This window comes from Hakea prostrata, chromosome 4 (genome assembly GCF_041222555.1).
Source record: "Hakea prostrata isolate BN-2017 chromosome 4, UWA_Hpros_2, whole genome shotgun sequence".
Lineage (NCBI taxonomy): Eukaryota > Viridiplantae > Streptophyta > Magnoliopsida > Proteales > Proteaceae > Hakea > Hakea prostrata.
The window spans coordinates 12,108,442-12,124,620 of record NC_142603.1 but is presented as its reverse complement, the minus strand read 5'-3'; the positions used below and the strand labels follow the sequence as shown (position 1 = coordinate 12,124,620).

Here is a 16,179-nt window from a genome sequence, read left to right as displayed (position 1 = left end):
GGGGGATAGACAACAATCTGGAAGATACATCAAAGTAGATGGCGTTCCAAATCAGCTCCAGAGAACGAGATTTGGAGGTCCATTTTCTAATGTTACACTCCCACCAAAGATGGTGGATGATGGCACCGAAGACTAGCCTGCCGAGACAATCGCAAATAGAGTGACCGGCAAAGTTCCTCAAAATCCATGACCAATCCCTAGCAAACCCAAGAGATCGACGAGCGCGAGGCCAAATGGAGGAGAGGGCTCTGTTCCAAATGGAACGGGAAAGGGGGCAGGAGAAGAAAATGTGCTCAGTGTCCTCAGAGGCAATCCAACAAAGGGAACATGAAGGGTTGGCGGGAATGTGGCGGCTAATGAGAAAAGATTGGGTAGGGAGGGCAAGATTGAGAGCCCTCCAAAGGGTGAGAGCATGGCGGGGGATGTGACCTCTAAACCAAACTAACCGGGACCAGGGGACAGGGGGGTGATGGGATCGAAGGAGGTTCCAGGCTGAGGCCGTGGTGAATGATTTGGTGGGAGAGGGGGACCAAATAGTGATGTCCGAGGGTTGGCTGGAGATAGGTGGAAGGGAACTCCAAACTAGAGAGAGGCTGGGATGAGGGAGTGGGATCCACGAACCGTTGGAGATGAAACAATCCAGGGTGCAAGTTTTGGGGATACGGGTCTCGTAGGCAGCACGGGGACCCAGGAGGGTATAGAGAACTCCCATCGGATGCCAGGGGTATAGAAATGATATGGAATTTCGATCAATACAACACGAAATTTTGTATCGTTTCATAACGACCCGAAACGATACAGGGCAGGTTATAAAAATCACCATTTTTTATCGAAACTTGCATTATTTTGCAGGTTTCGCGATTTCGTGCGATATTGCTAGTGAGATTTCAACCTATTTTTATTTCTCTTGGATTCTACCCCCATTTCACCCATTTTAACAACTCCTTTGCATTCCTTCTCCAATCTTGCTCCTCCATTGTTGGGATTTTGAGAATCAAAGAAGGTGAGTAACCAACTTCCTCATTTTTTTATTTTTGTTTTGTTTGTGCCTTAAATCTTCTTGGATTGCTTCCAAATTTAAGTATGTTTACTTTAGAGTGTTGATCTATGAATTTGTAGTGTCAAAATTAATTTTATGTTCTTCCTACTATTTTTTTATTTTTCTATTACTAAAAATTATTTTGTAAATTATGCATATTGCTAAAAATGTATATGTATAGTAGGTGTTGAATCAATTTTTTTTCCTGTTAATTATCTATTTTTTACTATAGTTAATATATATATTTAAATAATTTAAAAAATATTCAAATATTAAAAAAATAATTAATTTTTGTTTTAAATTTAAAAATAGGAGAGTATTAGTGGAAGCATGTATGCAATTTTTTAAGCATGTTGTGGAGCTTGATAACTAGTGTGTATTTTATATATTTTAAAATTATTTAGATATTAAAAAATACTTATTTATTTTTGTTTTATCTTTAAAAATAGGAGGTTATTATTAGAAGCATGTATATAATTTTTGGAGCATATTGTGGAGCTTTTCAAGATACTTAGTGTATATTTCTTGTGTCAGGCACTCTCTTTCAAAGATGTCAAATATAGCTTGGCAACATAGGAGGCCACTGACAACTGATAAGAGGAAGAACAAGTGTAATTACTGCAAGAAACAAATAGGAGGAGGTGGAGCCACTAGATCGAAGGTGCATCTAGCTGGTGGAAACATGAATGTAGTAGGGTGCCAAAAGATGCTCTCAGAGGTCAACAAGGCAATGGCCTCATACTTAAGTGGGGGAAAGCAAAAGAGGAAAGAGAAGAGAACACAGAGGGAGGAGTTCGAGGATGCATACCTAGATGACCTTCAAGAGCCAGAGGATTATGATTTAGAAGAGCCAGGAGAGTATGGATGTGACCTTGACCAAAAAGCCTAACAGATCAGGAGGGCGATGATGATGAGTAGGAAGCAACAGAGGATTGATGACATGAGGAGGCAATAGAGGTCCATGGGTTGTGGGTCCTCTAGAGAGCCAGCAGGTATGGTAAGCACAAACAACTCCTAAGTCCCTATATGGATAGGTATAGTAAACACAAGCAGCTCCTAAGTCCCTATAAGGAGGAGTCAGAGTGTGAGGTAGGAGGCTCCTATCCCACGGTCCCCAATAAGGGGTTGAACTTCATCAGCACATCATACAAATCCGGATTTGGAGATTCTTCACAGTGATCCGGCCCTATTTAAGAGGCCTGAGCAAAAGCAGAGAAAGTTAAAGCACTTATGGGAGACTGTGAAGGAGAAAGTGGGGATGGCTTTCTCCAAATGGCCTTATTGCCATAGTATTCCAGCACATACAGCCTAAGGGCCCTACTATAGGGATATGATTGAGGAGATAGGCAGGTTTGAAAGTGGTGTAAAGGGACCCACTCCATATGAGATATATAATGTCTATTTGCCTAAGCATAAGGAGGAGATAAATGAGTATATTAATGGAATAAAGCCCATGTGGGCTTATTATAGAGTGATTGTGATGGATGATGGTTGGACTGGTCTCACTAGACAGTCCATCATCAATTTCATGTTGAATTGTGATGGGGGGACAATGTTCCTCAAGTCAGTAGATGCATCTAGTGAGAAGAAGAATGTAAAATACATTTATAAATTATTAAAGCAAGTGGTGAAGGAGGTTGGAGTGGAGAATGTGATCCAAATTGTGACTGACAATGGCTCCAACTAAAGAAAGCTGAGTTGAAGATGCATGGGAACCCTAGGTATCAAAACCCCTTCTACTTCTAGTACTAATTTTTATTTTTAAATACATATATTTACATTACATGTACACTTTATAACTTTGTATTGATGCCTTGATGGATGGACAGATATATTGGACTCCATGTGCTGCTCACTACATTGACCTAAAGCTAAAGGACATCGGAAAGGTCAAGCTTGTGAAAAAGACCATGAAGCAAGCTCGACAAGTTAGCACATTCATCTCTAACCACACATATGCATTAAAAATGATAGCAACAAGTGTCAGGGTGACTTAGTGAGACCAGGCATAACTAGATTTGTTACCAATTGGATAGCACTGTAGAGCTTTGAGAGTAGGAAGACTAGCTTTAGGAGCATATTCGCATCAAAGTAGTGGTTTAACTGGGAGGGTTCTTCATTCATAAGAGGAAGGATACCACAGTTGACCATACTCGATGACAGTTTCTGGCATAATGTGAGGATAGTGGTGAAGATGCTTGAGCCTATGGTGCATGTGTTGAGGATGGTAGATCAACAAAGAAGACCTACCCTTCCACATATATGGGCTATAGTAGAAAGGATGAAGCAAGAAGTTGCTTAGGTTTACCCACACAACAACAAGATAGTCCTTGACATTATCCAAGTTAGATGGGACTTGGGAGCCTATACTGCAACATCCACTGTATAAGGCTGGTGAGTTGTTAAGTCTAGGAATCAATTTAATTTTTATTGTGTTATCATACTATTAAGTATTTAAGGATTGACAATTCCCTCCTATTTTTGCTTTTTCTTACACAACATACTATTTAAATCCCAAGTAACATTACAAAGACAATCTTGGGATGAGAAGAGATTTGACGAATGCCGTCCAAACTGTAGTGGAGAAGTTGGAACCAGATCCATCTAAACAAGCCGTCATCCTTATGGAGGTGAGATAGTGATTTAATATTCACAATTCATAGTTTTATACTAAATTATAACCTAGTTATTGTTTTTTTTCCTTCTTCTTTTCTTTATATATTAGATAAAGACATTTAGGGATGCCACTAGGAGCTTCGGTCATTCCGTGGCCATATCGGGACGAGAATCTGCCCCTGAGGGTAAGTTAATTCATTATATATTTAATTATTAAATTATATATTTAACTTAGTTATTTAAGTATTGAAATGACTTGGAGTCTATATTTGTTGCAGCTAAATGGTGATTGCAATTTGGATGTGACTCACCCCACTTGAGTACGATTGCAAGCGAACGCGCTCTCCAGACATGTTCTGCCACTGGTTGTGAGCGAAATTGGAGCACCTATAGCCTCATCCACTCAAAGAGATGCAACTAATTGGATGTGAAGCGTCTAGAGGACCTTGTCTACTTACACTATAATATGAGACCGATGGAAAATCATATTAAGATGGAGGATGATGATGATAACTTAGTGTTGACTGGATTAGGGACAGTGGAGAGCCATTACTGGATGAGGAGGGAGGTCGTCCCAATAGACAGAATGCAGAGGAGATGGGGGTTGATGTGGAGGACTTCATGGCCTAGGAGGGAGTGCTCATGCAGCGCCCACTTGTCCCTTCGTGTTACACCCAACAATATAAGCCCAGAGGGGGATGGAAGAACTAAAGATTAGTCAGCTAGTTCCAGCTTTTTTCATGTATCTGCATGTGTCATGCCAAATGCTAGCACAGACACAACTAGACACTGGTTTGAAGGTGTGTCCTTGATGCAACACAACCAAAAGTTACTGTTCACGAGAACAGTAACCTAGGAGATAATTCTTCATATTAGGTGGGCCTAAGTCCAGCTTGCTAAGAGATAAAATAGGAATTGTTTTCATGGGATTTTTAAGAGATAATGTAGGATTTTGTAATTTACTATTAGAATAATTATGTAATCAGATTTATAATTCGGGTAGGATATCTAGGTTTTTAGTTAGTTTTAAATTGCTAAGAGTCCTGGTAGGATCAGTTTTTTTGTTAGTTTTAAATTACCAAGAGTCCTACTATAGCTGTTTTCGTATTGAAGCATGTCTCTTTTGTTATTTAAACACTTGTAATCAGTTTACTGAGCAAGGAATAGAAAAATGAAGTAAAGCATGAGCATTGTACGTTCGCAGCCCCCTCCCACTCTCTCCTCTCCTCCTCTTCTTCTTCTTAATAGTTTTCCTCTCCATCTCTTTTTTTATGTCTGATTCTTATCAGGTTTCCCCTTCTTCCCCCTCTTCTTTATCCTTCTTTCTCCTTCATCCTGTCTCCATTAGTCCTTTACCCAACCTGGCCCAACTTGTCCTACTTGAGTATTTTCTTCTCTTACTAAATTTTTGACCAACTCTTTCCTATTAAAATCTTTACTAAAAAGCACCATAATACAGGTAAAACCATATAATTTCATGCACTGGCTTATTATCCACTTGTCTATTTCATGTACATAATGCATGTTATATAGCATATGTAAGGGCAAAAGAATATACAAAGTTATTCTCCATGTTTATAAGCATCAAACTACCACAATGAGGTTGCCTTCCACCGTGAAACAACTTGGAATTCCAATTTTTGAGATATTTAAACATGCTAAGCATGTTTAATTAATTAAGCTATGCTCCTTTTCTGGAATTTCGGGGTTTGTCATGTCCATGTTGAAAAACCTGTGTCAGTGGTCTACCCATCAAATTAAGAAAATTGAAATACTATTGTAAATCACTTCTTTACAATGGTCTTCGAATTTAACATGGAAAATGTCAGAATTAATATAAAAATACAGTCATTGTTACTTGCCATGTGGTTAACAGTTGAAGGATCAGGAAACATGCTAGGTGGGTCACATGTAGTATATTTGATGATTTCAATAAATAACCGAACATTGAGATATGAATGCATTAGAAACGTGGTTTCAGAAATTTTGAAAAGCAACACTTGCATCAGATAGTCAAAAATCCTTTGTTTTTGTCATTCACACTAAGAATTCTATCCGAAGCACCAGTAAGTGGGACATGGAAGGACAGAACAAGATGGCCAACTTCTTCCCAAAGTAACATTGTTTTGGGAGAATGCTTTCGACTTTAGAAACCAGCATGTTCCCTGTAGATAGAGCCATAACTTGCAGAAACAATGTTTCTGGTTCCGGTGTCATGGTGCTCCGGTGATCCTCTTCCTTGTTCCGGTGTCTTGGTCTTCTTCCTTGTTGCCTCTCCCTGAACCATGTCCACTAGCGTCCCCCCTCCATCCTCCCATCTCCCCCCTCCTTGTAACCCACCGCTAGCCTCTGCCTCTTCCTTTCTTTCTCCTGAAATTGCCTCCTCCAGCATCCATGAGCAGCCTCCTAAAGCTTGGTCATCTCTTTTCTCCCCTTCTCACTCTCCCATCCCTTCTCTCCCCACACATGACTGCAATCTCTCGTTCATTCCTCCCTCCCCTTCCACGGATCTCCCCCCCTTGGTTCATTGTCCTGCTGAAGCCACTCATGATAGTATCCGGCACTGGGGTCTTGCTGTTCTTGGCCAATTTATGGGCCCTTGCCCTCCTCTTGGTATCATCAAAGCCTCCCTGTCCAAGCAATGGAAGGCCCAAGGTTCCCTGGGTACTTTCTTGATTGATTCCAACACCTTCCTGTTCAAACTTACCTCTCCTTCTTGCAAAACTAAAGCGATCGAAGGTTCCCCCTGGTTTGTTGGCAAATCGCCCATTTTTATTAAATCTTGGGAGCCTTCTATGCCTCTATGCAGGGTTGATTTCAATACGATTCCCCTATGGCTTAACCTCCCTGGCCTTCCCCTGGATTTCTGGAATCAGGAGTGTCTCAGCCGTATTGGTTCAGCGATTGGTCGCCCTCTCCGCACTGACCTGAAGACTATTAGACTTGAACGTCTTTCGTATGCTAGGATTTGTGTTGAAATCTCTGCAGCCAAACCCCTTCCCCCTCATATCATCATTGAAGACGACAATGGTTTGCACTACAACCAAATCATAGCCTACGATTGGATTCCGTCGAGGTGCGACGCTTGTGCTTCTTTTGGTCACGACGACTCTTCCTGCTCATCGACTGTCTCGGTGAATAACTCATCTCAAGGTATTTTGCCCCTGCCAGTTTCATCGAATGCTCCGCCAGCCTCCAAAGCTCAAGTTCCCTTTCATGCCGAAGGAAATTTGGACGATGCCCCACTTGCCATCAGAGCCCAAGTCCCCTTGCTTGCCGAAGAAAGAATGGACAATACTTTTTGCAATCTTGTTTAGACCCCTTTGATTGACCGCCTCGAGTTGATTTCTACGCCTGTTGCTCCTGCTGATGTATCTCCGACTCTCCCGACGACGACGAAGACTTACTGGAGGAATCGAAAAAAAAAAAAAGAAAAAAAAAAAAATCCCTATTTTCCTCTGGTATTGTTCCTCCATCTTTTCAGGACCCTGCAAACCCTGCTTCTTAGGGATTAGGCGCTGCCATTTCTGACGGTGATCTGATAGAAGCTTCCTCCTCTCACATCAATGGTGCCGTGGACGAAACCTCCGCCTGCTGGTTGTCGCTTAAGCAGAATTTCTCTGATCCTGGCCATCTCGATAGCCTACCTTCGTCCCATCATGTAGCTGGTCAAACTGCTCCGGATTTACCGCTGCAAGCCTCTGTCAAGCTTTTGAGCCTCCGCCATCCCTTATCACCTACTTTGGCACCGACCTTGTCTCGAGACCAACCACCTCCTCTGAAGATTCCCCTTGCCCTTTTCAATGATGACGTTGAGCTCTCTGCCTCTAACCCTCTTATCCCTCTCCTTAACCCTAATACTTATGGGCCTTCTTCTAGCCCACCTGACCCTCTTTCCCGCCAGCCCACTTCTAAACCACCTAAAACCCCTGGTCCAACCCAATTCCAAAATCATAAACAATCTAGCCCACCATTGAACCCTCTTTCCCGCCAGCCCACTTCTAAACCACCTAAAACCCCTGGTCCAACCCAATTCCAAAATCATAAACAATTTAGCCCACCACTGAACCCTCTTTCTCGCCAGCCCAACTCCAAACCTTTTAAACCCTCTGGTCCAACCTATATCCTAACCCATGAACCCACTAACATTCAAACCCATTCTTCTTTATCCAACGTCCTGGACCCAACCCATTGTCCTCCCTCTTCGCCCATCATTAGCACGCCTATCAATCCTATTTGTCCCCAGAACACACCTTCCGCTTCTTCTGTCCCGGTTAGCCCCTCTGCCTCTTTCTCCCCAAGCTCTAGTTCCACCATTGACCCGAGCTTATTTGAAACCCCATCTCCTTTACACTCCCCATCGTGTGAGGCCCCGGACCTATCTCCTCTTCCCTTCCCAACCTCTGCTTCTCTCCTTTCTAGCCAGTTAGAGGCCCTCTCCCCCTCTCAGTAGTAGCTATGTCCAGTATACTCATTTGGAATATTAGAGGGCTAAGTGCCCTGTCTAAGCAAGCTGATGTCAAGCATTCCATTCGTGATTCGAAAGCTTCTTTTTGTGCCATCATTGAAACCCATATTCACATAGACAATGCCCTTCGGATTGCCAAATCAATAGCCCCTTCTTGGTCTTTTCTTTCTAATTCTAATCTCGCCCCTAATGGTCGCATCTGGATTCTTTGGGACCCTTCAAAATTCCAGGTTTCCCTCATTTCCTCGTCCCCTCAATTCATGCACCTCCAACTTACTTCTCCTTCTTCCTCCCCTCTCTTCCTTACCATCATCTATGGCTTCAATCGGCCTCTCGAGCGTTCCCCCTTATGGGCTGATCTCCGTTCCCTGGCTTCTTCCCTGGGGGGGCTCCCTGGGGGGTCGGTGGTGATTTTAATATTGTCCGCTTTTCGCATGAGAGGGTTGGGGGATCCCGCCCTGACCCTGTGGTTGTGGATGCTTTCAATTCCTGCCTTGAGGATTCGGGTCTCTCTGATCTCCGCTGGTCTGGCCACCTCCTTACGTGGCATAATAGGAGATCAGGAGATGCTCGCATTGCCTCCAAGCTTGATCGCTTTCTGGTCAATGAATCCTGGCTTTCCTCCTTCCCTGCCTCCCATGTCAATTTCTCCTCTCCTGGCCTCTCTGATCATTCTCCCTGCATCCTCCATCTCCTTGACCCGCTCTCCTTTGGCCCTAAGCCCTTCAAATTCTTTGACATGTGGACTTCTAACCCCTCCTTTCTCCCCACTGTCTCTGAAGCCTGGAACCAGCCGGTGCATTGCAATTCCCTCCCTCTTATTGCCTTGGCCCGCAAACTCAAAAATACCAAGATCGCCTTGCGATCCTGGAACTCCTCCACCTTTGGAAATATCTCTTCTCAAGTCTCCACTTGCCGTTCTAACCTCTTTAGGGTCCAGCGCCTCCTCCAGGACTGCCCTTCGGACCCTTCTCTTGCTGAGGAAGAGCGAGTGCTTTCCGCTTCCCTTTCCTCTCTCTCCTCCCAGGAGGATAGTTTCCTTCGGCAAAAAGCGAGAATTAAGTGGCTTGACCTTGGGGATGCCAATACAGCTTACTTCCATCGCTCCCTTAAAGGTCGTCTCAATTTCAATTCCATTCCCTGTCTCCTCTCTAGAAACGGATCGTGGATCTCGGATCCCTCTAGCATTAGGAATGAGGTTGTCTCCTTCTTCTCCACCCTTCTCTCCCCTCCCACTCTCCCATCCCGCCCTTCTCTTCCCCCTTATATGATCAACAAACTTGTCTCTCCTCCAGACCAAGTTTTTCTCCGATCCATCCCTTCCCCCGAAGAAATTATCTCTGCCATTCGCTCTCACAAAGCCAACCGTGCCCCTGGCCCTGATGGTTTTAGTATGGGTTTCTTTTTGTCTACTTGGGACTTCATTGTCAACGATCTTGTCATTGCCATCCGCAGCTTCTTCTTCAATCCTTCTCAGCTGTCCTCCATCAACCAAACTTTTATTTGTCATCATTCCCAAAAAGCTGGGGGCTTCTTCCCTCTCCGATTTTCGCCCCATCTCTCTCTTTGCAATGTCATTTACAAATTCATCTCAAAGATTCTTGCTAACCGAATTAAGAAGGTCATCCCCTCTCTGGTGAGTTCTAACCAATCTGCATTCATTTCGGGTCGTAGTATCTCGGATAATATTCTCCTCTGTGCTGAAATTGTCCGGGGCTTTGACAGGTCGTCCCACTCTCCGGCCGCTCTCCTGAAAGTTGATCTCCATAAAGCTTTCGATTCTATCCGTTGGGATTTCATTAGTGAGGTCCTTTCCGCTATGAGATTCCCTCCGTCCTTTGTCCATTGGATTGAGATTTGTATCTCTACCCCCCATTTCTCCATCATCACCAATGGTTCCCCTGCTGGCTATTTCCCTTCGAGAGTGGGTATCCGCCAAGGTTGCCCTCTCTCCCCCTATCTTTTCTCCCTAGCCCTTGAGGTTCTCTCCCGTACCCTTCAATCTAACACGGACCTGCACCTAATCTCTCCCATCCCTAAGTGTAGATCCTCAAATCTTACTCATCTTGCCTTTGCGGACGACCTCATGATATTCTCCAAGGCTGACCACCAATCTATCTCCACCATTGTTTCCTCTCTCTCCTCCTTTGAATCTCTCTATGGCCTCCGTGTCAATCTCAGCAAATCTACTATTTTTCTCTCTGGAGTCTCGGACTCCACTCGGGCTTCCCTTCTACAGCTCTCTGGATTTAGCCCTGGCTCCTTCCCGGTGACCTATCTTGGCCTCCCCCTCATCCCTAGTAGGCTCACCCGCCACCACTGCGCTCCTATGCTTGACCATATTAGGAAAAAGCTCCAACTTTGGAAAGGGAAGCTTTTGTCCTTTGCGGGTCGAGTCGTGCTCATCCAATCTGTCCTCCAATCTTCATACCTGTATTGGAGTGGTATTTTCTCTATCCCGAAATCCATTATCCATTCCATGGAATCCCTCTTCTGTGCATTCCTTTGGAAAGGCCAAGAATCTTCCCGATTCCTCCATCCCATCGCTTGGGACTCTGTTTGTCGTCCCAAATCTGAGGGAGGCCTTGGGATCCGCCGCATTCTTGATGTTAATATGGCCTGTCTTTTGAAACTCATTTGGAAGATTGTATCTAAGCAGGATTCAATTTGGGTCTCGTGGGTATACTCTTACCTTCTCAAGCAGGACTCCTTATGGACAGTTTCTTGTCCCTCTAATCCGTCCTGGATTTGGAGGAAGATCCTTCTCCTCCGTCCCCGAGCTCTCACTGCAATTTCAATCCAAATCTCGCTTGGAACTTCCATTCTTTTTTGGCTCGACCCCTGGCATCCGTTGGGCTTTCTCTATTCTCTCCTCGGCCCTCGCGCTGTCTATGAGACTCGAATCCCCAAATCTACCACCCTTGATGCCTTCATTTCCAATGGGTCCTGGTCCCCTCTTCCCCACCCCAGTCTAGCTCTTGTTTGGAATGCCCTCCCCCCTATCCTTAGTCAGTCGTGTGACGCCACCATTTGGTCCCCTTCCACCACTAAATCTTTTACCACAGCCCTCGCATGGAACCTGCTTCGCCACCACCACCACCCTGTCCCTTGGTCCCGGTTGGTCTGGTTCAAAGGTCACATTCCCCGCCATTCCCTCACTCTCTGGAGAGCTCTAAACCTTGCCCTTCCTACCCAATCATTCCTTATTAGCCGCCATATCCAAGCCACCCCTAACTGTTCCCTTTGTTGGAACGCTTCAGAGGACATTGACCACCTTTTTTTCTCCTGCCCCCTTTCCCGGTCCCTTTGGGATAGAGCCATTGCATCCATCTGGCCCCGCTCGAGACGTTCTCAGGGTTTTGCTCGGGATTGGTCATGGTTCTTGAGAAATTTTGCTGGTCAATCCATTTGCGATCGCCTTGGCAAGTTAGTTTTCGGTGCCATCATCCATCATCTCTGGTGGGAGCGAAACATTAGAAGATGGACTTCCAAATCTCGCTCTATTGACTTGATTTGGAGCGCCATCTACTTTGATGTATCATCTAGATTGCTGTCTATTCCCCATCCCCCTGTGCTTGACTCTCCCAGAAATAGGTTTATTGTTAGTTTCTGGGGTCTCAGCTCTTCTTTTACTACCCCAGAAATAGGTTAATTGTTAGTCTCTGGGGTCTCTGCTCTCTGCTCTTGAGCTCTTTTGCTACTTTGTGCTTGTCTGTTTTGCTTGTTGTTTTCAATATAATTATTTATTCATCCAAAAAAAAAAAAGATGGCCAACAGTTTCCCATTATCCAAAGCAATGTTCGTTAACAGCTTTCTCTCCTTCTAAGGCCAAGGAGTTGCTCAATAGTTTACCTCTTCAATGTGAAGAACACAACTAGCTATTTAACACACACCTGTTTGCCACTGCCTCCTCCCTTACAATATTTAAAAGAAAGAAAATAAACAGACGGGTAGAAGCCTCTTTTTCTACAATCAATATTTTATTATTGTCTGCCAATTTTTCTAACCACAGACAATTTTCGCTCTCCACTAGCTACTCCTACTACAAAACTATACTAATGAAAAATACATATGCTTCCTGCCCAACCCTTTGGCCTTCCCAGCAAGTGTTTCCTGCAAAGCAGGAAAAGGGAGGGGGAGTCTCACCACAAAAGCTCCAGAGATGCTCTGTAATATAAATCAATTTGATTATTATGATTGCTAAAAAGGCAGAAATAAACATTCACATCAAGAGTCTGATCACACTTGATATCAGAGAAGCCTCAATTGAGATGCCTAAGGATAATTTCAATGCAAAATAGTTTTTAATGATAAGAAATTACAAGAGAATATTTTAACTTATGAATTGGGAATCTGATGAGTTATGTGGGTTTGCCATTATGTCAGTTATAAAAAGAAGCTAACAAAAAAGAAAGAAAAGAAGAATTAAGAAGAGTTATACAAACCCCCCCCAACACCCACCCCCAAAAAAATATGAAAGAAACATGACATCAAAGGGATGAAACACCACGAAACACACATCAACACACTTGAGTATCTACTCCTGAGTAGCAGTAGCAATGTAAGATCAATTGAACCCTTATAAACAATGCAAAAATATTTGTTACAACTACTGCTCCTGTTGTCCCCTACTAAAATTTGCATAATAAATAAAACACCATCAAAAGAATTTGCAAATGAACCTAAATATCCGATATAGTTGATCTTTGAATTGCTGAAAATAATGATATAAATCTGCATGTTCATCACCTCAACCAGGATTCTCCACCCCATACTCAAAACTCTATTTCAGAACCACCTTCTGGAATTTATTTTATCTAGATAAAAATTGCATGAACAGTACATCACTTAGTGACTTATAATATTTTAGGTTCCCTTTGAAGAAAGAGAACCTCCCCAAAAAGCACACTGAAGTATCTCCACAATCAATGGCTCCTAAAATAATGTTTACTCCCAGAAATCCCATCCAGGGCTAGATGTACATATGGTTAAATTTACTTGCTTCTTGGATTTAAATAAAAAAAAGAAGACCAAAAAGTACCTTATAGCAAACTAACATTGACAAATAAGTAGTTATTTAATGATTAAGACACTTCCAATACAAGGGTGGATGCGAAGCAACAAGTTATAGCAACTAAAATACAGAGGCATCAAAATAATCATCTAATTGTAAAAATGTTCTCATGTGAAGGAAACCCAAAATAATACGACAAGGTATTCAGCTTACCTATCCTCACTGGAAGCAGAACTTTCATTCCCAAAGACAAGCCCAACAACCCCCTGTCCAAAGAGCAATGTTAAAAAATAAAATTGAAAAAGAAACATATAAGCGATGGAAGTTTTACTAACTGAAATTTCAATGGCTCATATAACAGGAAACACAAGAAGAATAAATTCCAGATGTATGTATTTAGCTCAAATGATCTTTTTCCCCTTGGTTTTGCTGCAGGTGGTAGCCAGGCAATTGGCTGAATAGCTTACATGGTCAGCTAGTAGCCTAGTACTGATCCTGATGTAGATATGAGGAAGTATTCCTTGAAGTGCCATGGCAGGAACCAGGAACCAGGACCTGCGGGCATTTAGACCCACTATTGATTCAACGGTACTATATTTGATTCATTCTGGTTCAGGAGAAGTCTTATAGCTACAGCGTCTGATACTCTGATTAGGACTTTACTTCGTACTTCAGGTTGAGTGCAGGCCTAGGTAGGCTGGATTAGTAGTCCAAGTTGGGGCTTATCTGATGGCTTGATCTCAAGTTAAGTCCAGGTTACAGAATTAGAAGGTGAAACTGAGAATAGAAGGAAGTCTGCAGCAAACAAACAGGCCACCAAAATGGTGTCAAACTTGGTTTGAAGTTGGATCTGTTTGAAGGCAGGTTGTGCATCAAGCCATCAACTAGCTTTTCAATAAGGCAGAGGATTGCAGAGATCGGACTCTCCAAAGTTTTTAACAGAATCTTGGCAGAAAACAGACTTAGCAGCCTTCCTTTTGGACATGTGAAGCAGAAAGACTCTCAAAGGAGATTGAAAATTTGGATCTAGTCTTCAGAGAGTTCTCCAAAAGCAGTTCATTGCATTCACAAGCCACAAGGTAGCAGCGACAGTAGAAACTATGTCAGAGTTGAAGGGCAAGACAGAAAGGGGGTGTAGTTTCAGGCTTTCAGCTTCAGCCCTTCATCCTCTCACCAGGACAAGAATAAATCTCAAAGCAAATTTCCATTCATCAACATAATTGAGTGGAGGGTCCTAGAAGCCATTAGTAATGTCTTGCCTTTCAAATTTACATAAAATAGTAGGTAAACTATGAATTAGAAACTCAACACAACGAGGGTTTCAAAAATAGAAACTATGAAATTAGGAACACAATATTGACTGAATTAGAAAACAATGACTGGACTGGAAACTAAGTCTAATGAAGAAAATAGAAACTAAGTTTTAAGTCTAATAGAAGTCTCAAAGTAAAGCAGAAGGGTCTTGTTTCTTGCAGAACCCAGCTTTAAATCCAAGTTGATTGTAGCAGCCTTGTGGTCCCAACCTCAGAAGCAAGCCCATTGGCCAGTTTGTGGACTTATAGAAGCCAATTATGATCCCCATGATTTTGGATTTGTGAAACCCAAAAATTTCCCAGCCCACGTTGGCTGGCCGAGCTAAACTTGTGGGCCCTGTGGCCCTTTGGTGGGTGGTTAACTGATTGATGAAGTGAACCAGCCCTCTTATTGATCTTGTGGCATCGGTGTACATTGGGATCAGCTTGGAAGCAAGTCCAACCCAAGACTTCTATTGAGATGGGTGTTGATGTCAACGACTTTATGATTTCTCAAGAGGGCCAAATTCCTTCATAAACACCCTGACCTTGTAAGTCAGACTAGTGGGGATGATTAGGAGGATACAAATGGCCACATTTGCACACGATTTCCATCTAATGTTGTTGGTGGTAATGGTGGTGATGTGGGGCTATGATTACACGGAGTCAAAGTAATAGAGGAAGCTCAACCAATTCACAGACAAAAATCAGTTTGATTATGCCACAAGAAATGCTGACCATGGTGCACATGCACAAAGTACTTCAGAGGCTTGCATCACGATTTAGACCAGATAAGGAAGATGATAGCATGGATATCAATGTTACAACTAGTTTGACTGGCACCCTCATAGGCCTGAGAGGTGGAGAGTAGTAGGTGCCTTACTATTTTTCACTATTTTATGTAGGAAACTCAACAAAGTCACAAAGACATAATAGTCTCCAATTAACAAGAAGAAGACAATACATAGGTTCTCATAAGTATGATTTATGAATAAACAGCCAATTACAGCAGTAGCAATCTCAATTGACATAACTCTTATCATGACACCTCATGCGATTGTGTATATCTCCAACTCCATAATCCCTTTATGGATCAATAGGATATTGCACATTCTTTCTTCATGTAAATACGATCAAGAAACTCTATCCCCAATGGTTGTGTATTCCATCCATGTACTAAGCACATTAGGAAACTCCTTCTATATATCTTGCCCATCGAGACTCAATGCAATACACACAGATACAATACATTAAAGCTTCTTTGTGTTTATTTTGTTCACAATAAGCTAACAACCCATTATAGCAATGGTGATCTCAACCAACATACAGAAGAATTCATATACTTTCACATACTTCTACATAAGAAAAGGTTTAAAGAAAATAAGGCCACAGAAGAATTTTAAACTTCAATCTCCCTTCATACAATTATGCAACTAAAGCTGACCAAGTACCCAACTACAATTATTTTCTCGCAATAAGACCAACTTGTCAGTTCCCACATTACCACACCCCTAAGACAGACAATTTTCCTGATACTGTGTTTAATTTCTGGACCAATTCTTGATTCCTAATGTAGTCAAACCCGAACCAGGAAAATCCAGTAAAATACAGTCAAACAGAAATTCTACAGCTCACCAATGAAAAGTTAAATTGTCCAAAAAGGGAAAAAGGCAGGTTGACTGGTCTATTAAGATGATAGACAGGTGCTGCAAAATTTGAAGAAATTAAGATGGAGGGATTTTGAATATCA

General features: G+C 42.6%; 1 protein-coding gene across 1 annotated transcript in view; it reads right to left on the bottom strand.

Annotated features, from left to right (window-relative positions):
* Positions 1-16,179, bottom strand: part of LOC149017936 (golgin candidate 6-like) — a 52,037-nt gene that overhangs the window by 35,517 nt on the left and 341 nt on the right. Inside the window, exon 2 of the mRNA XM_089152259.1 lies at positions 13,351-13,403. Within this exon, the coding sequence (XP_089008385.1) occupies positions 13,351-13,403 (53 nt within the window). The remainder of the gene's footprint in view (positions 1-13,350; positions 13,404-16,179) is intronic.